Here is a 25,055-nt window from a genome sequence, read left to right as displayed (position 1 = left end):
TTTTTCATTAATTTTCTTGGCAAAATTATATTTTAATAATAATTTTAATAATTAAAATTATATTTTAATGAGTAGTTAACATGAGAAAATATTAATCCAAACTTGAGAAATATGGCCAACATAGCAAAACACATACAGCAAAAATAAATCAACATTGTAACAACTGGCCCTTGAACACTAGGAAAATTTCTGTTTATTCTTTCTGCCATGTCATGTCAAATGCCTTCTCTGAGAGCAGAGAGGAAATGTGCTTTCTTTGTGCTTCTCCCTTATTTCATCACAGAAAGGATCATTCTTTGTAACTTCCCCCAGCACACCCCCCCCCGAAAAATGAAGGAGGAAAGAGAGAAGTATGATAGAAGAGGAGAAAGAAGTGAGAGAACAGTATTTACTGAATGACAGCTATACACATTTACAATGCATTTTCTAGGTCTTATTTAATCTCTGTTTTAATCTAATGATGTATCTATTTTCACCATTCTAAAGATAATCAAAATAAGTATTATGGATGTTGACTCATTTTCCCACTTACCCTTACTCTGCTTTTTTTTCCATACTTAATGTGAAACCCAGATACATTCAGAGAAGAATCCTAGCTATTAAGATTGAAATAATTAGACACTATTACTTATCTCTCATAAAGTACTTGAATAATCCATAGACATGACATGATGGAAACGATGAAGAATCAGAATCTTAGGTAAACTTTGATAGATGAGTTAAAAAATTCTGATGATGAGCTTGGATCTCAGGGACCATATGAGTGTACAGGGGATTATGGTTGAAAGAAATCAACTGTCCACAACTTAAAAAACAATTATTAGATTCTTCTTGTCAGTTTTCCAAAATGATTATGTCCAGAGAAGAAATATAGCTCAGGGGAAATAATTTTATTCCTGGCTACATTATAATGCATGTATGCAATTAGGTAGACCATTGAATATCTCAGAATTTTAAGCTCCTTCATCTGTGCTAATTTTTCTTAAGAATAATTTTATAGCAAAAGTATTTCATTTATTATCTACCCAATAAAGGAATGAGATTACATACCATCTCATTTTCTATTATATCTTTTCCCAAACAATGTTCTTAATTTTCCTTTATGAAATAAATGTTTTCAATTTGAAATAAAAAAATGTATTTATCATTCTAGTGACACCAAAATCAAATGCCCTCAAACTCTAAGTGTTATGCACATGTTGAATAATAAGAAATGAATGTACACTTAAAGATGTGTCACTTCATTGAAATTCATGGGGAAAAGATGGCTTTTCATTTTGATAAAAGAACCTTGACATTTTTCACATTATATAAAAAAACACTGAAATGTATTTTAACCAGCAGCGTCTGGGTAGCTCAATCAGTTAAGCATCTGCCTTCCACTGGGGTCATGATCCCAGGGTGTTGGGATCAAACCCCATATCTGGCTCCCTGCTCAGCGGGGAATCTGCTTCTCCCTCTCCCTCTGCCCGTCCCTCTGCTTGTGTTCTCTCTCTCTCAAATAAATAAATAAATAAAATATTTAAAAACAATTCACTGTCTGAAATGTATTATAACCTAACTGTGAAAGTTAAAGCACTTGGGCTACTAGCAGAAATATTAGGAAAACATTTTCATGGCCTTCAGGTTTGACAATTTCTTGAAACAGGCTTAAAATAGCACTAATGAGAAGGAAAAGATTGGAAAATGGACTTGTTTAAAACTATGAAACAGGTTGCCAGGTGTAGGGGTTTAGGGAGAGGGTGGTGGGGTTATGGATATTGGGGAGGGTATGTGTTATGGTGAGTGCTGTGAAGTGTGTAAACCTGGTGATTCACAGACCTGTACTCCTGGAGCTAATAATACATTATATGTTAATAAAAAAAATATGAAGCTCACCACTAGGAGAGTAAGAAGAACTGAAGTCTGTGAAAAAATAGTTATAATACATATATTCAGTAAAGAACTTGTATCAAGAAAAAGTACCTATCCATACAAATCAGTAAGAGACAGACAGCTGAAGAGAAACAGGCAAACAATTTGAACATAATCAACAAAAAGAGAATGTTGAAATGATTAACAAGCCTGCAAAAAAAGTGCTCACCACCATCAGTTACCAATTACATGCAAATAAATTATAATAAGATATCTCCACACCCCATAAGAATGGTTACAATGAAAAACACTGACAATAGTGAGTACGACAGAGATACGGAGAAACTGGAATGTTTTTATATTTCTAGTGTGAGTATAAATTTACACAACCCTATTATAAATTTTTGGTTATATTTAATGGGTCTAAACATATATACTTTCCATGACCCAGCAATTCTGCTCCAAGTTGCAGCCAAGAAAAACATTGTGTATTCAACCACCAAAATACATATAGAATGATCGTGCAGTGTTATTGATACTAGTTAACACCAGAAAACAACCCAAATGCCCACCAACAACAAAATGAACAAACTGTGGTATAATCATGTGATAGGATATGACACAGCAGTGAAAAAGATCAAACTGTTATACACAACATGAATGAGTCTCATAGATTTCACCTTGACTGAAATAAGCTAGATACAAAAGAGTACACAGCATACGATCCCATTTGTATAAAGTTCAAAAACCATCTATGATGACAGGGTTCAGGCAGGGTTCAGGGTAATTATTAGCTCTGGGAAAGCATATGGAGTAGGATGAGGTTTGAGAGAGTCCTCTGTGATTCTGAAATAATCACATTTTCTATTTTCTAGATGGCAGTCTCTACACAGGTTTTCATGTAAACATTTATCCAGCCCAGCTACACATTTAGGGGCTGCAGAGTTAACTAGTGCTTGTAAGTTACAGCTCAATAAACACAAAGGAGATTTTGAAATAAAATTTTTAAAATGTCTCCTAAGGAAACAGTTAACAAAACCAAAAGACAGCTGACAGAATGGGAGAAGATATTTGCAAACGACATATCAGATAAAGGGCTAGTATCCAAAATCTATAAGGAACTTAGCAAACTCAACACCCAAAGAACAAACAATCCAATCAAGAAATGGGCAGAGGACATGAACAGACATTTCTGCAAAGAAGACATCCAGATGGCCAACAGACACATGAAAAAGTGCTCCACGTCACTCGGCATCAGGGAAATACAAATCAAAACCACAATGAGATATCACCTCACACCAGTCAGAATGGCTAAAATTAACAAGTCAGGAAATGACAGATGCTGGAGAGGATGTGGAGAAAGGGGAACCCTTCCTCCACTGTTGGTGGGAATGCAAGCTGGTCCAACCACTCTGGAAAACAGCATGGAGGTTCCTCAAAATGTTGAAAATAGAACTACCCTATGACCCAGCAATTGCACTACTGGGTATTTACCCTAAAGATACAAACATAGTGATCCGAAGGGGCACGTGTACCCGAATGTTTATAGCAGCAATGTCTACAATAGCCAGACTATGGAAAGAACCTAGATGTCCATCAACAGATGAATGGATCAAGAAGATGTGGTATATATACACAATGGAATACTATGCAGCCATCAAAAGAAATGAAATCTTGCCATTTGCGACGACGTGGATGGAACTAGAGCGTATCATGCTTAGTGAAATAAGTCAATCGGAGAAAGACAACTATCATATGATCTCCCTGATATGAGGACATGGAGAAGCAACATGGGGGGGTAGGGGGATAGGAGAAGAATCAATGAAACAAGATGGGATTGGGAGGGAGACAAACCATAAATGACTCTTAATCTCACAAAACAAACTGGGGGTTGCTGGGGGGAGGTGGGATTGGGAGAGGGGGAGCGGGCTATGGACATTGGGGAGGGGAGGCGAACCATAAGAGACTATGGACTCTGAAAAACAACCTGAGGGTTTTGAAGGGTCAGGGGTGGGAGGTTGGGGGAACAGGTGGTGGGTGATGGGGAGGGCACGTTTTGCATGGAGCACTGGGTGTTGTGCAAAAAGAATGAATACTGTTACGCTGAAAAAAAAATAAATAAATAAAAAGGGAAAAAAAAAATGTCTCCTAAGCTTTTATTTCTCTTCTATTCTTGTTAAAGTTAGTATAAAGTACTGACTGGCACGGATGGGGTTTTAGGGGGGATAAAACCTAAGATGTTTTTTCAGCTCCACCATTAAATCACACAATTAACTTAATTTGAACCAATCGATGTTGAAAGCAAAAGTTGAATGGTATAGCTTTAATATTTATAATTTAGAAGAGTAGTCTGAACAGTCAATTAAATTAGCATCTGTTAAGTGCCCATTACCCAGGATTGTTACAGGATAATTACATATTCTGAAATAAGTTCAGAGGCCTCTTTCAGAGATAGATACATAGAAAATTTTAAAAACATTTTATGAAGAAATGTTTTTAAATCATTGGAGTTTCCTACTACTAAGGAATTTGTCCAAAGGACTAGAATATATTTATGCCTTGAAACAGAACCATTAAATGATGTCCTCATGGACTAAAGGAGCTAATCCAGGTTTTTAAAGTATCCAATTACTAGGAGCATGATGTTCATGTATTTGCACATTCTGGTTCTTCTTCATTCATTTCTTCATGCTTTTCTTTGTCCTTCAATAGCTTTTTCATCATTGACTGACCTGCTCTGCTAAAAACACAGCCCTTAAAAATAACCTGAATGCCAGAACTCAGAAAAGTCTAACGCTGAGCAAAAATAAACTTTGTTTTGCAACGAGCACCTTTAAACCTCTCTGAATACTCACTTTTTTATAATCCTAGAAACGGTTCAGGTTAAATGGCCACTGTTAGGAAGTTTTGGCTACACTTGAAAGACACATACCCAGTATCACAATCTCCTAATAAAATGCATGTTCAGTTTATGTAATATTCTTAAGGTCACTCAATTACAGTTGTGAATAATTCTTGCTGCAAAGTTGTACCACCGACAACCTCAGTATTTTAACTGGATTTTTTTTCACTCTGATAGATTTGTTTCACTCACTTTTTGACTTCATATCTAAAATGCCATAAATCATATTCAGCCTAAATATGAGAAGAGTTTTCTCTAAAATGCCTAAGGGTTAACAAGATGCAGCTGATGGTGCCTGCTGGTGAGTGTGAAGGACAGACGAGCATACCGATAACAAAGTTGGCTTTGGAGGATGACTGCCCATACTGCTGCTCGATGTACTTGGGTTTATATGTCACCATTCCAAACAAAGAATTGAACTGAACCGTGCTGGCACACAAATACAGCAGGTACAGTGGATTTCCAAAGAGATTCTTCAGTGACGGAAGAAAGTCTGTAAGACAAAAATAACATGGGAGTAATTAAAGACCATGTCGCACTCAGAAGACACAGCCTTGCCACCAGGGCACAGCTGGCCGGGTCCCACTGCCACAGTTAGAAGGAGCGGTTCTAGCATGGTGCGTATAGACACTATGGATATGAAGCACTGGCCTAAATCAAGGCTGAGATCTGTCGGGTTCATATCGAGACACAAGCACTCGCTTTTACAGGCATATAATTTAGATTACAGTTAGAGGTAGAAGTCAGACAGGAACACGTTCCTCCCAGTGACATGGGTAGAAGGAGAGACAAGAATACTCCTTCCCCACAGAGCTGAAAGTCATTGGTAGGACATCGAGAACTTCAGTTTTCTGGTCTCCCCTCTTTAAACTTGCATCATGGTCACAAAGAAACATGAACCTTATCTCCATTTAATTTAATGAACTTAATCTAAGAAATGAACTTTAGCATTCTCCCTTCTTCCTATGATGTAGCTGAAAAGTTTGAAATGTGGAGATTTTCTGTAAATACTGTTTGCTGGGCCCAACTGAGGGGGACCCATCGTTCTCATGGTCACTCTTTTTCCATGTGGAAGGAATTCACGTGAACATGTCTGGCCTTGTGCCCCCCATCACACTCACTCCTTTGGTCAAGGGTGGGAAAAAGGCACTGACACATTTGTCAAATGGCTGAATCTCATCTGCTAAAAGGCCACAAGATCTGAAGATTCACTCTCTTCTGTCCACCCAGACTGATGTGAAGCAGCAATCCCAGATAGGAGCCATTGCTAGGTCTAACCTGAAGTAGTGTCAGGGTGGGAATGTCAGCAACGAAGGTTACCCAAACTCTGGGTCATGTTCTTTAATCTACTCTCCAGTAATAAAGCTGACTTTGTAATCTTCAATTTTGTGTCCTGCATAGTTTCTGAAATCTTCTAAACAAACGATGGGGAAAGAAGGGTATTATATATTGATCCCCTACAGAGTCTCAACAGGAAAACTGAAAGTGCTTCAAAATCAAGGAGAGTCTGGCTCACCTCTTGCCATTTCCATTATTTTTGATGTCTCTCCAGGGGATGTTTGGTAGTCTGTATGATCATCCATTATAAACTTGGATTTCTCAGAGGAGGAACTGGAATCCTCTTTACTTCGGTGTCTCGGAAGACTTTTTGGTAAACACAAGAAAGGCAGAGCTGCGAGAAGACTTACAGTTCCTGCTATTAGGTAACCCAGCCACCAGGCTCCTACCCACTGGGGATCCTTTGGAGTAATGGTTATGTGATCTGAAAGACAGAGAGGATGGCTAAATTGCATATACAGCAAAGCCAGTGAGTTGAAATAAGCCTCTTTTTTTTTTTTAAATCCTAGCATTAGCTCTATCACATCATAAGAATACCTAATAATTCATGCATGATAACTCTCTAGTCTGAACATTATCATCTTCTTGCTTTTTGAAGGAAACATGCTGCTTTATTTCTGGAACATGATGCTTTTATTTGTTCCTTAGATTTAAAATATAGAGCCTAAATCCTGGGGGAAGGGGTCTTACTCTGGGGTTTTGCAGAGGAAACCCCTGGTCCATGACAGGAAGCAAGCACCCTATGAGGGAGAATTATGGGGGCTCCAAGCCCTCTGCTGGCTACCCCCAACAGCAACCCTTGCGTCTAGTCCACATATTGAATGTCCAAGATTTTTCTCAAAGAAAGACTGGTCCCAGTCTAGTCTAAAACACTCAATGTTATTCACTAAATGACAGTTAGTAATATTCCAGAGCTCCTCTTGGTCTGAAGAAGCAAGATTTGTATATATAAATAAAATGTCAATATCTTATTCATCATCAAAACTTTATTTTTGACACCATTTCTTATTTGACAAAAAGGTAAGAGGTGATGAAGATTTTTTTTGAACCAAATCAAGTTTTTTTTTTCTTTTCTATATAAGAACCCATAAAACTTATGATAGATCTACCTCCTCTGCACTCTGGGAGAACAATGAACTGAACACATGTCCTTTGACGACTAGGCTCAATTGCCACATTATACTTGGTAAAATGTTCACACTGGCTCATCATCGCATCTTCATTTCTTCCCCTTAACAACTTCTCTCTGTACCACTCATCACACCTATGCTTTCTTATCTGAATCAACCTCCATGAGTGGATTTTAAAACCTCAGGAAGTCAAGCACTCAACTACTATTGTATTCACCATTTTGTGGTAGAACAACCTCTGGGATAGAATAGATGCAAAACTAATGAGGTTAATGAATGAATAAATAAAATTTTTGGCATGAGTCTTGCAGTTTATTTGATAAAAAAGAAAAGCTGGCGCAAGAGTTTTGCATTTAACTTTAACACATGTGGACCTCAAAATGCAGTTTCAGAATTTTAAAAAAATGAAACCTGCTTTCTTGAACTTCTTAAAAAAGAAAGAAAAGTGATGTCCACATCTAGGAGGTACATCTCACAAGAAAGAAACACATTAATAGCGTGGAAAGATGAGGTCTCCCATTTGTTCCCTCCACAAGCACTCTCCCAGAGAATAAGGTAAGCCTCACTCTAATATGCCTCCATCTGAAAAAGATCTGTATAGTAAAGAACATATTTCGGTTGCCAGAAGACTTTCAATTCTTGCTCTTCCTGGCAAATCTACAAAATACATTATCAACTGATGTGACTGTCATGTTGCTACACCTGAACCAACAAGAAGCCACAGTTTTTCGTCTTAACTATGCTGGAATTCATTTGAAGTGGCAAACCAGAAGTGGAAAGGGATACATCTGAATAACAAACCATGGGTCATCCAGGTCTAACCACTGCCTATTTTTCATATTCCATTTATTAATGCATGCAGTGATTATATCAATGACCAATTTTCAGTGGATCATTTTCATTTTATGAAAGATTGCCATCCTGTCACTTTATAAAAAGGGAATTTGATATTTTCTACACCATCCCCATTAAAAATGTTCGGTGACTAAAATAAATAAATAAATAAAAATAAACTTCCTTACCTAGGTTTACAAAGCCAATATCAACATACAGTTTGGCACATAGTGAGCCTAGCAGGAAGCCAAAGATCGGTCCTATAATTGCAACCGTCTGCACACACCCTGCACAAAAAAAAAAAAAAAAAGAAAAGAAAAGAAAAAAGGAAAAAGAAAAGAAAAAGAAAAAGAAGTGGCATTTCTCCACTTTTGCAAATTAATAATTTTTTAAACAAGAAATAGGAGTGAGATCCAGTTAGTAGCTGAAAATATCTCATCAACTTTTCACTTAACTGTGCTTAATTTGTCCATTTTTCAACCTTATTGAATCATGAAATAAGTCCTTCTCAGCTTTGGAAGAAGAATGAACACGTGGAAGGCATTAATTGCCTCTTAGTAAGGAAAGAACACCAAGATTCTGAAGAAGGTAATTTCCCCCAAATGGAGAAAACTTTACTCCCTAGAATTAGATTTCCCCTACTGGTTAAAAAAAAAAAAAAATCAGAATTATACTATTTTGACAGTCTTTCAAAAACTTTTTATGGTTGGTTAAGTGTTAAGAGTCTTTTTAACATTAAAATTGATTTTTTCCACCTTAGTGCAAAAGTGCATGCATTCAGAGAGCCTGTGAGACCACCTGTGGGAGCGGTAGCCATGCAGATCCCTGAACACAACCAGTCAGACCTGGGAGTGCAGAGAGGTGCTCTTTGGAACAATCATGACCAGCCTGGGCCGCATTAATATGAGACGGGAGCAGATTACTTAAAAAACACGTTTCTGGTTATCAGAAAGGTAGCTCTTCCCTGCAAAGTATGTCCCATTTGCCTTTCATGTCACCACAGAACTTCTCGCACATGTATCCCTGGCAGATTAATTTAAGAAAAAGAGTAAATGGCAGTTAACAGATCCTTTCCAGAAGAGAAGAGATGAAGAGAGAGAGCAAGGAAGGGACACCCGGACACCTGCATGCATCTCTTGGCTTGCAATTTTTCTTCCAGTCCCCAGAGAAACTGTCTAGCACATGTGCTGGAGCTTCTGTGCCAGGTCCTGGCTTACACTGCAGTTTTCCATTAGAGCAGGTAACCTGTTTTTCATTACAGCTCGCCTGATGTAAGGAGAGCCCTCTGGAGTTCTGCACGCATGGCCAGGGCAGAACTATACTGTACGGCTGGTCGCAGTCCCTCTCAGTGAATTTAAATCTTGTCCTCTATGCCTTGAAGGCCAGGCCCTCAAAAGATCAGAATCCCAAGAAATCAAGGCTGATGTGTGAAATGGAGAAAAATTTAGTTTCCAAGACATAAGAGGCACTCAATAAATGCTGCTTAGATGCACCTGGCCTTGGAATTAGAGTTCGCTCTGTGTGTGTGTGTGTGCGCGCACGTGCGCGCACATGCATGTGCATGTGAGCATGTGTGTGTGTGATTTTAGCTGTTGGTCTATCTACTGGCACCTGTTCCAGGCCTGGGTTCGCCTCAGGCCTTGCTCTCATCCTTCTTGTGTTTTTATCCATTCATGCCTGCTATTGAGAACTCAAAATTCCTTGCCCACACTTCATAGGAAGAAAATGCTTTAAATAGGGTTTAAAAGATGGGAAGTAGTTCTTAGGGCTCTGGAAACAAAATAAAAAATTAATATAAATGACACCTAGGTGGTTCAGTAGTACAGTTAACCCAGTAAAAAAGAGCCTATGAAATCTGAAGTTCATGAAGATATTTGCACGAAGTCATACATCATGGCAGTCCATCTTCCAGTTATTTCTTTTTAATCTGATGTTCTTTCCCTAATGCAACTGGTCCTTCTAATCTGAGTTTCTTCATCATCCAAATCCTCAGTGTGGACCTCTGAAACATGTGAACTCAGTAAAGGAACAGGATCTGAAGGATAAAACCTTCCATGCCCTATTTAGTTTGGAGTGGAGTTAAGAAAACTGGGTACTCTGCGTCCTCAGAAGATGAATGAGGTAGGAATTACCAATATAGAAAGCAGAATTATCTTCACTGGCAAAATCATCAAGGTAGGCGATGCCTAGAGGCTGAATCGGAGTTTCCCCAATTCCACGAAGAAGGTTCCCCAGGAAAACATAAACCCACATGGAAGAGCTGGCATCCATTTCACATTCTTGAAAGGAAAGCAAACAAGAGGAATGAAATTAGATCAGTATTGAAGTTAAATATTTATTCTGCATTTCTACAAGCTGTCGTAAAATTGGATTAGGATGTAAAAGTGAAATTTTCAACAGACATAATTTGATAGGAGTCAAACCAAGATTGGAAAATATTTAAGCTTCAGTGTTTTAGGTAGGGTAAATCACTCAGAGATTTTGATCAAGGAACTCCTTTGATTTTTCTTTCTGATGCCTTGTTTCTAATTTTCTCTTCTCTTTCTTATTTTTATTTACACTGAGTTATTTGAATTCCTATGCTACTATAACATCCAATATCCTGTTTGGGACAAAACACACAATTTTGAATGAAGGGTTTTCTCTTCTTAATCTTTAAACTTTTCTATTTTTCAACAGAAATCACTTGCAATTTTATTGCTGACCTGCAATTCAAAATTTTATATGGGTAATACTTCAACTTTGGGCAGCATCACAACTGCTTGACAACAAATACTGATTTTTAGGGCCCAGGTTTAGGAAAGAAAATTCACATAAAATTATAAAACCTTATATGCTTTAGTAACTATTCCAATATAAAGAACCTTTCATCAGTATTCTTAGAATGAAATTCAAATCTAACAACTTTTAAATACTTTTAGAGAAGTAATGTCTTGATATAATCATGTGAAGTGGGAGAATTAACTCCCATATCACAAGTGAAATACACTTTGAAGAGTTTAATCACTTTAATAAAAGAGATAATACTTTCTATCTCTGACAATCACCACTTCTGAGTGCTCTTTTTCTGTCAGACACTGGCTAAGTGATTGGCCGGCATTTTTAAAGTTAAATTCTCCTATAATCCTTTGAGGTGAGAGTTATTTCCACTCTTCAGTAGCCCTTAAAGTAAATTTTGAAAGTAAAATATTTATTTTAAATATTTAAATATTTATTTAGAACCGAGGTGAATCCTTTCGTGCAGATGAGTCAGATTGTGTGACAGATAAAACTACTGTGTAGTTTTGTTGCTTCTAACTCTGCCTCTTCTGAAAATGTAGCCAAGTGATGAAGCATTTCATTTTTTTTTTGCTGCTTTTTTTTAAAATTTTTTTTTATTTGTTTATTTACAGCATAACAGTGTTCATTGTTTTGGCATCACACCCAGTGCTCCATGCAGTACGTGCCCTCCCTATTACCCACCACCTGGTTCCTCAACCTCCCACCCCCCCCGCCCCTTCAAAACCCTCTGGTTGTTTTTCAGAGTCCATAGTCTCTCATGGTTCATCTCCCCTTCCAGTTTCCCTCAACTCCCTCTCCTCTCCATCTCCCCATGTCCTCCATGTTCTTTGTTATGCTCCACAAATAAGTGACTCTCTCTGCTTGACTTATTTCGCTCAGCATAATCTCTTCCAGTCCTGTCCATGTTGCTACAAAAGTTGGGTATTCATCCTTTCTGATGGACGCATAATACTCTATCGTGTATATGTACCACATCTTCCTTATCCATTCATCCGTTGAAGGGCATCTTGGTTCCGTCCACAGTTTGGTGACCGTAGCCATTTCTTTTTTAATCTTCTGTGGATTTCCAGTCTACCTGCCCCCCAAATATAATGTGAATTCTTTCTCCAGAAAAACTGATTCTAATTCAATTCTACCCCTAACATTCGTGTGATCCCAAGAAGCTTGTTTGTAGGGAAGTCTTATAGATAGGGGAAGACATCTTAGATCCATGCTTTGCAGCAGAGTAAACACATACCACGTGTGGCTACTGAAGTGTAAATTAATTAAAGTTACAGAAAGTTAAAAATTCAGTTCTTCAGTCACACTAGCTGTTTTACAGTACTCAATAATCACATGTGGCTAATGGCTGCTGTATCAAACAGCAAAGATACAGAACATTTCCCCCATCGCAGAGAGTTCTTTCAGACAGCTCTGCTTTCCAGCGTTGTGGGGGGATGGGAGTCGTAGGTGGAGCATTTTTTAGAAGAGCCCTATATTTACCCCATTATCATTTTTAGGATGAACTTTGTGTCCACTATGTCTGATGTCCACAAAGGTCTATGACTTTAAGGGAGCAAGACATCATTTAAAGGAAAGAAAAAGATTGAGTTGTGAGTCTTATACTATATACCTGTCTAATAACTTATCTCTTCCCATTAAAAACATTTTAATTCCCGCCTTTAACCCCGTTTCTCTTAACATTAAAGGTTTAAATATTTCCTAATTAGTTGTATTGCCATTTGTATCATATCTTGCATGATTATCAAAAACAAAAACAAAAATATCTTCAGTGACTGTACACATGTAGAGATGAAAGTCCAAGCCCTCCTCTGATACTCTCCTCTTCTTCCAGCGTGCTTTTCTGCTTCTTTTCATACAGCAGGATGGGGTAAACTTTTGTCATGATTACATTTTTCATACCTCCTCCCCTCAAATTTCTAGATTTTCTTTAATCCTCTGGCCCTTCCTTTCATTCAAATAACAAGACCTCAAGTGTTCAGTGCTCAGGAAAAGGACATCTAAAAAGAAAGCACTGGTGAGGATATCAGGGGAAACAAAAGGTTTAATGCTGTAGATAGAAGATTTGCATGACTAGTGGGTAGATAAAAGAGAAGCTTCCACACTGCCTATACAGAAATCAATCCGGAGGCTAGGAGCAGGGAGGGAGATGGGATCGGTGAAGAGTAAGCATAGAGCATGTCAATGCTGAAGGGCAGTAGAGAGAGGACATTTGAACTCCTGCCTCATTAGCATCCTAGAGACAGGGCAGACACCTGTGGGTAGATGGGGACTCCATAAGCAGGGAGAACCTGTGCTACCATGGGCAGGTAGAGCCCAGGAAGGTATCAAGACCCAAAAGATGAGACAGCTGTACATTGTGGCTAAACACTCCTGCTTTGGACTCCTCAAAGGGTTTCCAGATGTTCCCATGGGTGGCTCACAGAATGCATTGCTACAGAATATGTGTCAGCCATATGGAATTCTAGACATTCTAACAAAATTCCCTGCATCCTGTCTTGTGTGGAAAATAGAACTATTTCTGAGTTTCTAAGACTGTCACCTCTGCATCAGAAAGAGTTGCTGTGCTAAAAAGGACATAAAGGTAGACACAGGGTGGCACTAATGTGACATGTATGACCACATACTGTGGCCGGAGGGATTTTAAATATCTAAGTTGACAAGGGACTGATAACACCAAGAGGTCCCTCTCACAACCACCCCCTTTGCTATTATGTAAGCTCCCCAGAATGTAAGCCACTCCTGGGTAAAAGGAGACAAATTCTGTGGATTTCCAGTCTACCTGCCCCCCAAATATAATGTGAATTCTTTCTCCAGAAAAGCTGATTCTAATTCAATTCTACCCCTAACATTCGTGTGATCCCAAGAAGCTTGTTAGGGACAAATTGAGATTAAATTTTTGTCATTCTAATGAAAAGGGGCTGGACACAGATTTTTGATTGAGATCTGGTGGAAAAATATATTTCTTTCGTAGTGGAGTGATGAACTGAGATCTGTTATGTGCCAAGTTAGTTTTATCCTGATTTGATGGCCCACCTTATTAGGATCAAATTGTTCCTAATGAGCTTTTCTCAGTCACTGGTAATTAATGGCCCTTTCCATAAGATTTGAATCTCTGCATATTCTCTTAGGATCTCGTCATATACTGCCTTATATTCTAGGAATTTTTATGGCACTATAATATCGCAATTTAAATGGTAAAGCTTTTTTTTTTTTTTTTTTTTTATTTGACAGAGAGAGAGATCACAAGTAGGCAGAGAGGCAGGCAGAGAGAGGGGAGGAAGTGGGCCCCCTGCGGAGCAGAGAGCCCCATGCAGGGCTTGATCCCAGGACCCTGAGATCATGACCTGAGCCGAAGGCAGCGGCTTAATCCAGAGCCACTCAGGCGCCCCTAAATGGTAAAGCTTTTAACAGAAAAAAAAAACCACAGAAATTTTTGTCCATCCTAAAGCACACATAAAGTCTTTTTTTTTAACCTTTCTTAGTCAAGTAAAAAAAAAAAAAATCATCTTACCATCATTTCTTTTGGATTGTGGTTTTTCTATAACTGAGAGAGGTGATTGACTGTCTGACTCCAAGAGACATGGAGAGAGGCTGAGAGTGGAATTAGAGAAAGGAGAATACTTTTCATATCTGTACCTGTACAAAAAGAAAGTTTTCTTTACTACAGATTCATTTAACATCATTTTAAAAATATTATACGGATACTATATGACTTATTAGGGCACCTGTCTGAGTTTGCAGCTACCCCTGAATCTGAGTCACTAAAACTGAAACAGCATTTACCAGCAACGACCTGAAGAGATAGCCAGAAACTCTGCTGGAAAGTCTGGTTCATTGGTATTTCCACTAGATCCAAACCAATTACCCAGGGTGGTAAAAGAAAATAAAAGAAGAATCATTCACAAGGGTTCCTTTTAATGTAAAAATAATGATCCTAAATCACCTGTTCTCTTGATGAAAAAAAATATCCAACACTTGATAAAATCATGATTATCTCTAAGTCAGCATAAAATAAATAATTTAAGAACTATGGTCTTGCACAGTGGATTTAGAGTTGTAAATTTAGTAGAACAACTGCATTGCTGATACTAGAGAACTGATGATATGTGGGGTTTTGGGATTTAAGTTTTTATTTAAATCCCAGTTAGTTAATCTGCAGTATATTAGTTTCACATGTACAATATAGTGATTCCACACTTACTGAAACACCAGGTGATTATCACAAGTGCACTTCCTAATCCCATCACCTATTTAACCCATCCCCCCACCAAACTCCCCTTTGGTAACCATCAGTTTGTTCTCTAGAGTTAAGAGTCTGTTTTCTGGTTTGTCTCCCTCTCTTCTTCCCTTCCTCTCCCCTTTGGTCATTTGTTTTTCTTCTTGAATTCCATGTGAGTGAAATCATATGGTATTTGTCTTTGACTGACTTATTTCACTTAGCATAATATCCTCTAGCTCCCACTCATGTCATTACAAATGGCAAAATTTCACTCTTTTTGATGGTGGAGTAATTTTCATATATATATATATATATATATACATATATATATAGAGAGAGAGAGAGAGAGAGAAAGAGAGCTCACATCTTCCTTATCCAGTCATCAGTCAATGAACACTTGAGCTGTTTCCTTAATTTAGCTATTGGAGATAACGCTGCTATAAACATAGGGGTGCATGTATCCCTTCGAATCAGTATTTTTATATCCTTTTGGTAAACACCTGGTAGTGCAATACCTATGATCTACCTGGTAGATCATAAGGCTGTTCTATTTTTAACTTTTTGAGGAATCTCCAAACTGTTTTTCACACAGTGGCAGCACCAGTTTGCCTTCCCACTAACAGTGCAAGAGGGTTCCCCCCTTCTCCACATTCTCACCAATGCCTGTTGTTTCCTGTGTTGTTGATTTTAGCCATTCTCACAGGTGTGAAATGGTATCTCATTGTAGTTTTGATTTGTATTTCCCCAATGTTTAGTGATGTTGAGCGTCTTTTCATGCATCTGTTGGCCATCTGTATGTCTTCTTTGGAAAAATGTTTACTTATGTCTTCTTCCCATTTCTAAATTGCATTTTTCATTTTCTGAGTGTTGAGTTTTGTAAGTTCTTTATATATATTGGACACTAACATTTATCAGATGTCATTTGCAAAAATCTTCTCGCATTCCATAGGTTGCCTTTTAGTTCTGTTGACTGTTCCCTTCACTGTGAAGAAGCTTTCTATCTTGCTGAAGTCCCAGTAATTTATTTTTGCTTTTGTTTCCCTGGCTCCAGGATACATATCTAGAAAGGAGATGGCTGATATCAAAGAGGTTACTGCCTGTGTTCTCCTCTAGGATTTTTCTGGTTTTAGATATCATATTTAGGTCTTTCATCCATTTTGAGTTTATTTTTGTGTGTGGTATAAGTCGTCCAGTTTCCTTCTTTTGCGTGTTGCTGTCCAGTTTTCCCAACACCAGTTATTGAAGACATTGTCTTTTTCCCATTGGATATTCATTTCTGCTTTTTCAAACATTAGTTGGCCATATAGTTGTGGGTTCATTTCCGGGTTTTCAATTCCGTTTCATTGATCTATGTGTCTTTTTTTGTGCCGGAACAATACTATCTTGATCACTATAGTTTTGTTTTGTGTATGTATATATATATATATTTTTTTTTTCACAGAGCAAGAATAAACAATCCTAAAATTTGAAGAGACCACAAAAGACCCCAAATAGTCATTCATATATGAATGTCATATATGTCATATATGAATGACTATTTGGGGTCTTTTGTGGTCCCTTCAAATTTTAGGATTGTTTATTATTGCTCTATGAAAATTGCTGGTGGTATTTTGATACGGACTGCATTAAATGTGTAGATTGCTTTAGGTAGTATAGATATTTTTAACAATATTTGTTCTTCTAATCTATGAGGATGGAATGTCTTTCCATTTCTTTGTGTCACCTTTAATTTCTTTCATCAGTGTTTTATAGTTTTTAGAGTATAGGCCTTTCACCTCTTTGGTTAGGTTTATTCCTAGATATCTTACTATTTTTGGTGCAATTGTACATGGCATTGATTCCTTAAACTCAACTACTGCTATTTTGTTAATGATGAACAAAAATGCAACAGATTTCTGTACATTTTGTATCCTGCCACTTTTTGTTTATTCATTTATTGGTACTAGTAGGGTTTTTTTGGTTGTTTTTTGTTTTTGTTGCTTTTTGGTTTTTTGGGGTGAGTCTTTCAGGTTTTCCATGTGGAGTGTCATGTCATCTGCAAATAGCAGAAGTTTGACTTCTTCCTTGATGAGCTGCATGCTTTTTATTCTTATTGTTGTTGTTGTTGTCTGATTGATGTGGCTAGGAGTGACAGTACCATAGTGAATAAAAGTGGTGGGAAAGGACATCCCTGTCTTGTTCATGACCATAGAGGAAAAGCCCTCAGTTTTTCTCTACTGAGGATTACATTAGCTGTGGATTTTTCACAGATGGCCTTTATTATGTTGAGGTATGTCCCCTCTAAACCTACTTTGTTGAGGATTTTTATCATGAATGGGTGTTATACTTTGACAAATGCTTCTTTTTGCATCTGCTTGGTTTTCATCCCTTCTTTTATTAATGTGGTGTATCACACTGATTGATTTCTGAATATTGAATCACCCTTAAAAACCCAGGAATAAATCCCACCTGATTGTGGTGAACAATTTTTTTAATGTATTGTTGGATTCTGTTTGCTAGTATTCTATTGAGAATTTTTGCATCCATGTTCATTAGAGTTATTGGCCAGTAGTTCTCTGTTTTAGTGAAGTCTTTATCTGGTTTAATATCAGGGAAATGCTAGCCTACTAGAATGAATTTGGAAGTATTCCTTCCTTTTCTGTTTTTTGGAACAGTTTGAGAAGAATAGGTATTAACTCTTCTTTAAATGTTCCTTAGAATTCACCTCTGAAGCCATCTGGCCCTGGATTTTTGTTTAGTGGTTTTTGATTACTGATTCCGTATCTTAGCTAGTCATAGGTCTATTCAAGTTTTCTATTTCTTATTGTTTCAGTTTTGGTAATTTATATGTTTCCAGGAATTTATCTACTCCCAGATTGTTCAATTTGTGGCATACAATTTTTTCATAATATTCTCTTGTAATTGTTTATATTTCTGTGGTGTTGGTTATTTATACTCTCTCCTTTGTTATTTTTTCAAAAGATTTTATTTATTAGAGAGAGAGAGAGAGAGCGCGCGCACACAAGTGAGAGGGAGAGGGAGAGGGAGAAGCAGACTCCTTACTGACCAGGGAGCCCGATGCAGGGCTCGTTCCTAGGACCCTAAAGTCATGACCTGAGCCAAAGGCAGATACTGATCCACTTCACCAACTGAGCCACACAGGTGACCCTCTCCTTTGTGATTTTATTTATTTGGGTCCTTTCTCTTTTCTATTCTGAGAAGTGTGGCTAGAGGTTTATTAATATTAATTTTGTCAAAGAACCAGCTCCTGATTTCATTGATCTGTTGTATTGTTTTTTTTTCCCTTTTTTTAGTTTCTGTATCATTTATTTCTGCTGTTCATTATTCCCTCATTCTGCTGGCATTACGCTTCATTTATTGTTCTTTTTCTAGCTCCTTTAAGTATAAGGTTAGGTTGTTTGAGATTTTTCTTGCTTCTTGAGGTAGGCCTTTACTGCTCTATACTTCCGTCTTAGAATAACTTTTGCCACATCCCAAAAGTTTTGGACAATTTTGTTTTCATTTTCATTTCTTTTGGTGCATTTTTTCATTACTGTTTTGGTTTTCTGGTTGACCTACTCATTGTTTAGTAGCATGTCATTTAACCTCCATGTATTTTTGGTCTTTGCAGATTTTTTCTTGTGGTTGACCTCTAATTTCATAGTGTTGTGGTCAGAAAAGGTACATGGTATGATTTCAATCTTTTTGTATTTGTTGAGGCCTCATTTGTGACCTATTATGTGATCTATTCTGAAAAATGTTCTATGTGCACTTTAAAATAATGTGTATTTTTTTTGTTTTAGAATCAAATGTTCTGAATGTATTTTAAGTCCATCTGGTTCAGTGTGTTATTCAAAGTCATTGTTTCTGTATTTATTTTCTCTTCAGATGATCTGTCCATTGATGTAAGTGGAATGTCAAAGTCCCCTACTATTACTGTATTATCATCAATTACTTTATGTTTGTTATTGTTTTATGTATTTGGATGCTTCACATTGAGCACATAAATTTTTACAATTATTAGATCTTCTTGTTGGATTGTCCCCTTTATTATGAGATAGTACCCTTTCTTTTGTTACTTATTATAGTCTTTGTTTTAAAGTTTAGTTTGTCTGATATAAGTATTGCTACTCTGGCTTTCTTTTGATATCAATTTGCATGCTAAATACTTCTCTATCCCTCACTTTTCAATCTGTGTCTATAGGTCTAAAAAGAATCTATTAGAGGCAGCATATAGATGGATTTTTTAATATATTCTGACACCCTATGTCTTTTTATTGTTTAGTACATTTACATTCAAAGTAATTATTGACAGATACTATTCATTGTCATTTTATCCTTGTTTTGTCATTGTTTCTGGACATTCCTTTTATCTTCTCTTGTCTTTGTTACTTTTGGTCTCCTTTGCACTAAAAGAGTCCCTAATATTCCTTGAAGGACTGGTTTAACGGTCATTAATTCTTTCAGTTCTTATTTATCTGGGAAACTTTATCTCACATTCTATTCTGAATGACGACATTGCTGGATAGAGTACTCTTGGCTACAGATTTTTCCCATTTGGCAATTTGAATGTATCACGCCACTCTCTTCTGGCTTGCCAAGTTTCTGTTGAGAAATCTGCAACTAGCCTCATGGATCTTCCCTCAGAAGTTAAAGACTTATTTTACCTTTCTGCCTTTTTTTTTTTCTTTATCACTATGTTTTGCAAATTTAATTGCAATAAGTCTCAGTGTTGGCCTGCTTTTGTTCATTTTGATGGGCATTCTCTGTGCCTCCTGGATCTGGATGTCTGTTTCCTTCTGCAGATTAGGGCAGTTTTCAGCTATTATTTCCTCAAATAAATTTTCTGCCCCCTTTCTCTCTCCTCTTCTTAAGAGACTCCTATAATATGAATGTTACTATGTTCAATGGAGTCCTTGAGTTCCCTAAGCATATTCTCAGGCTCCATAATTCTTCTTTCTCTCTTTTGTTCAGTTTCATTATTTTCAATTGTCTTCTAGGTCACTAATCTGTTCCTCTGTTTCTTCCAGCCTGCTATTCATTGCATGAAGCCCGTTTTCAATTTTATCTCTGATTCTTTTTTAACTCTTTTATCTCTGTTGTAAGGGTCTTACTGATGTCTTCCATTTTTTTTCTCAAATCCAGTGAGTATCCTTACAATTCTTTTTTTACATTCTTCATCAGGTATTTTACTTATATCTTTTCACTTATATCTCTGGCTATGGCCTTATCTTGTTCTGTCATTTGCAATAAATGCTTCCTTCTTTGAATTTTTTCTAAGTCTCTGCCTTCTTCTCTGTGTTAGAAAAGCCAATTATGTTTCCTGCTCATGACAGTAATGGCCTCATGAATAAGAGATCATGTAGTGCCCAGGGCCTGGTTTCAGGGAGTATCTCACATATGTGCTGCATGTGTTCTGGTGTTGTCTTTTATCTGAGCTATCCCTCATGCCAGTAATCTTCAGAGACTCTCCTTGCCTCAGTGGACAGTGTTTTGTCCCTGGCTTGAATGTGGTGAGTTTTAACCAGGTGTGCTTTGGTCTGCTTATGAAATGAGACTTGACACCACTTCCACCAGAACTGAGGCCCTGCAGAATTCTCTGCTTGGGAGATATGGTATGAGCAGGGGTTTGTGCTGGTCTTTCTGGGGTAGGGGCTCACTGCACTGGGACTGAGGCAACCTTAACTGAGAAGAGCAGTCCTGCCAGAGTGGGGCTTGGTATATGCAATTTAGGTAGCCAGTGTCTGTACTGTGCTGTTTCCTGAAGGTTGCTCTGTGTTTATGCTAAGGGGCAGTGGGGATGGGGAATGGCCAGTCAACTCCTTTGTTTCACAGAGGTGTCTCTGTGAGTGCTATCTCTCAGAGACATGCTCCAAGAAGAGCAAAGAATGTCCCTGTTGTGTGCCCTATGCATTCTTCAGATCACTGTTTCCATGCTGTATGCCCCTGGATTGTTTTCCTGCCTTCTCTCCAGGAGCAGCACAGTACCGTCTGGGCTCTATCCCACTGAAGTCTGTTAACCTTTAAAACTCCAAACTTTTGTCCCATTGGTTGCAAGAACTCATGAAGTTCAGCCTCTCTCATTTTCCAAGCCAATGGCTTTGGGGAGATGTTCTCCTTGTGTTTTCCCCCTCTGTGATTCTCTTTCTCTTGCCCTTCTCTGGGATTACAGCTCCTTCTCCTCTGCCACACCTGCAATCTGATCTGTCTCTTCCCTAAACCAGGTCTCTACATGCCCTACCTTCTTCAGTGTGACTCTTCTCTCCCTTTAGCTGTGGAGTTTGTTTTTTCAGTCTTCAGGTCAATTTCTAGAGTAGTTAGGATGGTTTGATAGTTATCTAGTTGTGTTCATAGCATGAGGCAAGCCTAGGGTCCTCCTATTCTGCCTCCATTTTCTTCTTCTCTGATATGTGAGGATTTGGGACCATTTATCTAGATGTCATTGCTTTCTTCTACGGTTTATTGATATGGCTCTAAGTTATTTCTAATTCCACCCTTTACTCTGCTGTAAGGTTATAATAACAGCTGGATAGAAGAGCAAATGCTGAATGGTAGCACTATGATAATTCAGTCTCAGTTCCCCAGCCATATTCCCTCTCAAATTATCCTTCGTGAGCCAAATTTTCTGCTCCACTGCACCCCCAGGGAAGAGGTACCTAGTAAGAGGACATCACAACATCATCTTAATTCTCCTTTTGTTCAGGTACCATGTGAGAAAAGACTAGTAATCAGAGTAATATTTTTAAACATTAACAACCTACTCAACCATGTAAGAAAGAGATATATTGAATTATTAATATATTCCATCTGATAGATGGGTCACCTTACATCAGTTTTGCATATTCTATCCCTCAATGATTCCAAGAACCTCCCAAAAAAGAACCTTTTTGTAGTATGTTAGTATTTAAGGAAAGAAGTTTATAGTTTTTGTTACATTTATCAAATGGTTCTCTGACCAAAATAGGTTAAGAACCACTTAGTGAGGATAACTGTTTTTCAATTCTTAGCTATACAGGAGAACATGTAAATCATGATAAACATAATTTTCTTTCTTTAGTAATTTCAGAGACCAGATTGTTATAATGCCTCAAAGCTCTAAAAATGAGTATCCATAATGATTAAATAGTATTGTGAAAATTTTAAATTATTTCAGCTTTTCAATTCATTCTATCAAAATGCAACTGTGTAAGCATAACCATTATTTAGATTTTGAATAAATAAATAAATAAAATGGAATTATATGCAAGTGTCTCCTTTGTCACTAATTACCATATATGATACTCTAGAAAAATCAATTAACCTCTTCAAATTTCAATCTTCATAGCGGTAAAATGGGGGTATCCATGTAGTCTGTGCCTCTTTAGGCTCTGTTGGATAAGGACACAGAGAAGTAACTGAACAGGGGACCAGTGGTTTAAATGCTTTTAAATTAGGGATTTTAGATCTGACCTGATTCAAACTTGGACACAATCTTGACTCTGATACAACAGCCTCCAAAATAGTGTCCCTCCTTCCAAGTTTCCTCTACCAGACTTATTTTTCCAAGCAGTAGTCTGAATGACATTAAAAAGAATGTAATTGAGGTCATGTCATTCTGCTCAAAGCTCTCCACTGGCTTCCCATCTCAGTCCAAAAAGAAGCTGAAGTCATTGTAATTGTTTGCAACTTTACCACTCAAAGTGAAGTCTACAGACTAGCAGCATCAGCTGAAACCAAACCCTATGGGAGAGCTACTAAATCAGAATCTACAGTCTACAGAGAGCCTCAGGTGACACAAATGTCATCAAAGTTTGAGAAACAACCTAGATGCCTTCTCGTTTTCCCCTTTCCATTTTCCCCTTGCTCATCCTCTTTTTCCCCTTGGTACAGAGGCCTAGCCCTCCTGCAGCTCAACCATATGCCAGACTTCCTCTTGCTGTAGGAACTTTACATTCGACATTCAGTCAGCACAAAATCTCTTCCTCAGGTATCTGCAGGGCTCTCCCCTTCATCTCCTTTGGTCCTTCCCAAGTGTTGTCATCTTGTGAGCTACCCCCTGACAACACTACTTGAAACTGCAAACCTCCCTCCCCACAACACACTCCTTATGTGTCTTCAGAAAGTTACTTTTCTCTATACCATTTAACATTGTCTGGCATACTCTATCATTATTTATTTGTTTATTATTTCTCTCCTCCTCCTAAGATCCATGAGAGCAGAGATTTTTGTCTCTACTCTATCTCCATTACCTAAAACAATGGTCACTATGCATTTGTTAAATTCATGAGTCAGGTGAGCTAACATAAAAAGTCGGTTGGGGTTAGGCCCTCAATAATTTATATCCATATGATGTTTTGTTGGACATCAAAGGTATTTCTCTTAGGCAGACAGAGTATAGTTGTCTTATAGAGATCAAAAATGACATTTTGGACAAGTACCCAATTCATGCTGTGAAAAGTTGAAAAGAAGTTATTATAATAACCCTCAGCAGACAGAAAACTTAATAGGTAAAGAACCGTGCATATATATTTATTTCATTTCTTTCCCACTGAAGTAGCCCAATTACATGGTGAAGTGCTAGGAAAATGGCAGACACTAAATAATGAATGAACAAAAACAACAAATATAACTTTAAACATATAAAAAGATAGTATATAAGAATCTGTCTTTGACTCTTTGGCATCCTTTGACAGCCCTAACCTGGCTACCTGTCTGGTCTTTTGATTTACTTATACCAGCATTTTATATTTATCATTAACTTGAAGTGACAAAACTATTAATCTGAAACCAGCACCTTTAAGACAATCGATTTTTGGTATCTGGTTAAAACCAGGTGGCTTAATTATCTAAGGAGGACTGATAGCAAAACTTAACAATAATGACACAACTACTAGTTATATCAGGAAACTTTATAAGCATTTTAGCTGTGTCACCTAATATCTGTAAAGCTATTACAAGCTAGGTATTATTTTTAATATCCATAACACCTATTTTTAGGATGCATCAACTAAGGCCTAGAAAGGTTAGGCAACATGCCCAAAGTCATATAGGCAAGTTATTGATCCACTGCAGAATAAGTTATATCAAGAGTCAAGGATTTATTTGTCCTCTGCAACTACTTTCAGATTTTAGTTTTTTTAGTAATGGAATTCTTCTAACCCCCTGGATGAACTGTTGGATGAGGGCTCAGAGACTAGAACGGATAATAGCAGCACAGCTATTGATTAAGCAGGGATGAGGCAGAGTGAAGACCCCTTTCCTTAGCTTTCTCCTTTGCTCCTTCTTATCCACTGGCTCTGTATAGAACCTTTGCAGAACATCAGCAATCTAAGGAAAACATTTGCCCTGTGGAAAGGAGGTTGGACAGGCATCCAAACAGCAGACAGAAGTTCTAAAATCTCTCTCCAAGTAAAAATAAAGGGGCCATGGGAACCATCCTAATAAGTTAAAAAAAAAAAAATCCTACATAGGATTCTCTGTCTACCTTTATAGACTGATCACAATGGTACAAATCTGACTATATAAGTAACTTGGGATTCCAAGAAGAAGTTTGGACTATATTATACCTAAGTCTCTCCAACTCTAAAATGTCATGATATAATGATCTAGAGTGGGTAATAATCAAAGTATGATTTGATATATAATTTTTATAATTATCCTGCTTCAAAGCCTTGAGGTAGTCATTTCTCTAAGTTGGCAACAGGTAACCATGGATAAGGAAAGCAACATGGATATACGTGAGGAAGTCAGAATACCTGTTTCCAGTTCTATCCTTACATGGCAGCTAACCTTGAGAAAGTCAGATCCTTAAATAAAAAGTATGCTCTTCTACCTCACAGCTAAAGTTAAGATGAAATAATAATGATGACAACCTTCGGAACTACTGAAGTTGTACACAAATGCTAACAAAAATATTAGCAAAAGTACCAAAAGTAGACTTTAGTGTTAAAGAATACACATATCCTACTTCTATTGAGAAAATGCTATGAGATGATATTTGGACACTAAATAGTTATTTGAATTGATAATATATCCT

General features: G+C 37.5%; 1 protein-coding gene across 3 annotated transcripts in view; it reads right to left on the bottom strand.

The window, feature by feature from the left end:
* Positions 1-25,055, bottom strand: part of SLCO1C1 (solute carrier organic anion transporter family member 1C1) — a 63,317-nt gene that overhangs the window by 20,582 nt on the left and 17,680 nt on the right. For all 3 annotated transcript variants that reach the window (XM_046014069.1, XM_046014070.1, XM_046014071.1), the window contains exons 5-9: positions 14,354-14,478; positions 10,191-10,337; positions 8,247-8,345; positions 6,273-6,518; positions 5,085-5,249 (exon numbers count right to left, since the gene is read on the bottom strand). In XM_046014069.1, the coding sequence (XP_045870025.1) occupies positions 5,085-5,249; positions 6,273-6,518; positions 8,247-8,345; positions 10,191-10,337; positions 14,354-14,478 (782 nt within the window). The remainder of the gene's footprint in view (positions 1-5,084; positions 5,250-6,272; positions 6,519-8,246; positions 8,346-10,190; positions 10,338-14,353; positions 14,479-25,055) is intronic.

The sequence above is a fragment of the Meles meles genome, chromosome 7 (assembly GCF_922984935.1).
Source record: "Meles meles chromosome 7, mMelMel3.1 paternal haplotype, whole genome shotgun sequence".
Taxonomy (NCBI): domain Eukaryota; kingdom Metazoa; phylum Chordata; class Mammalia; order Carnivora; family Mustelidae; genus Meles; species Meles meles.
This window is presented reverse-complemented; position numbering and strand designations above follow the sequence as displayed.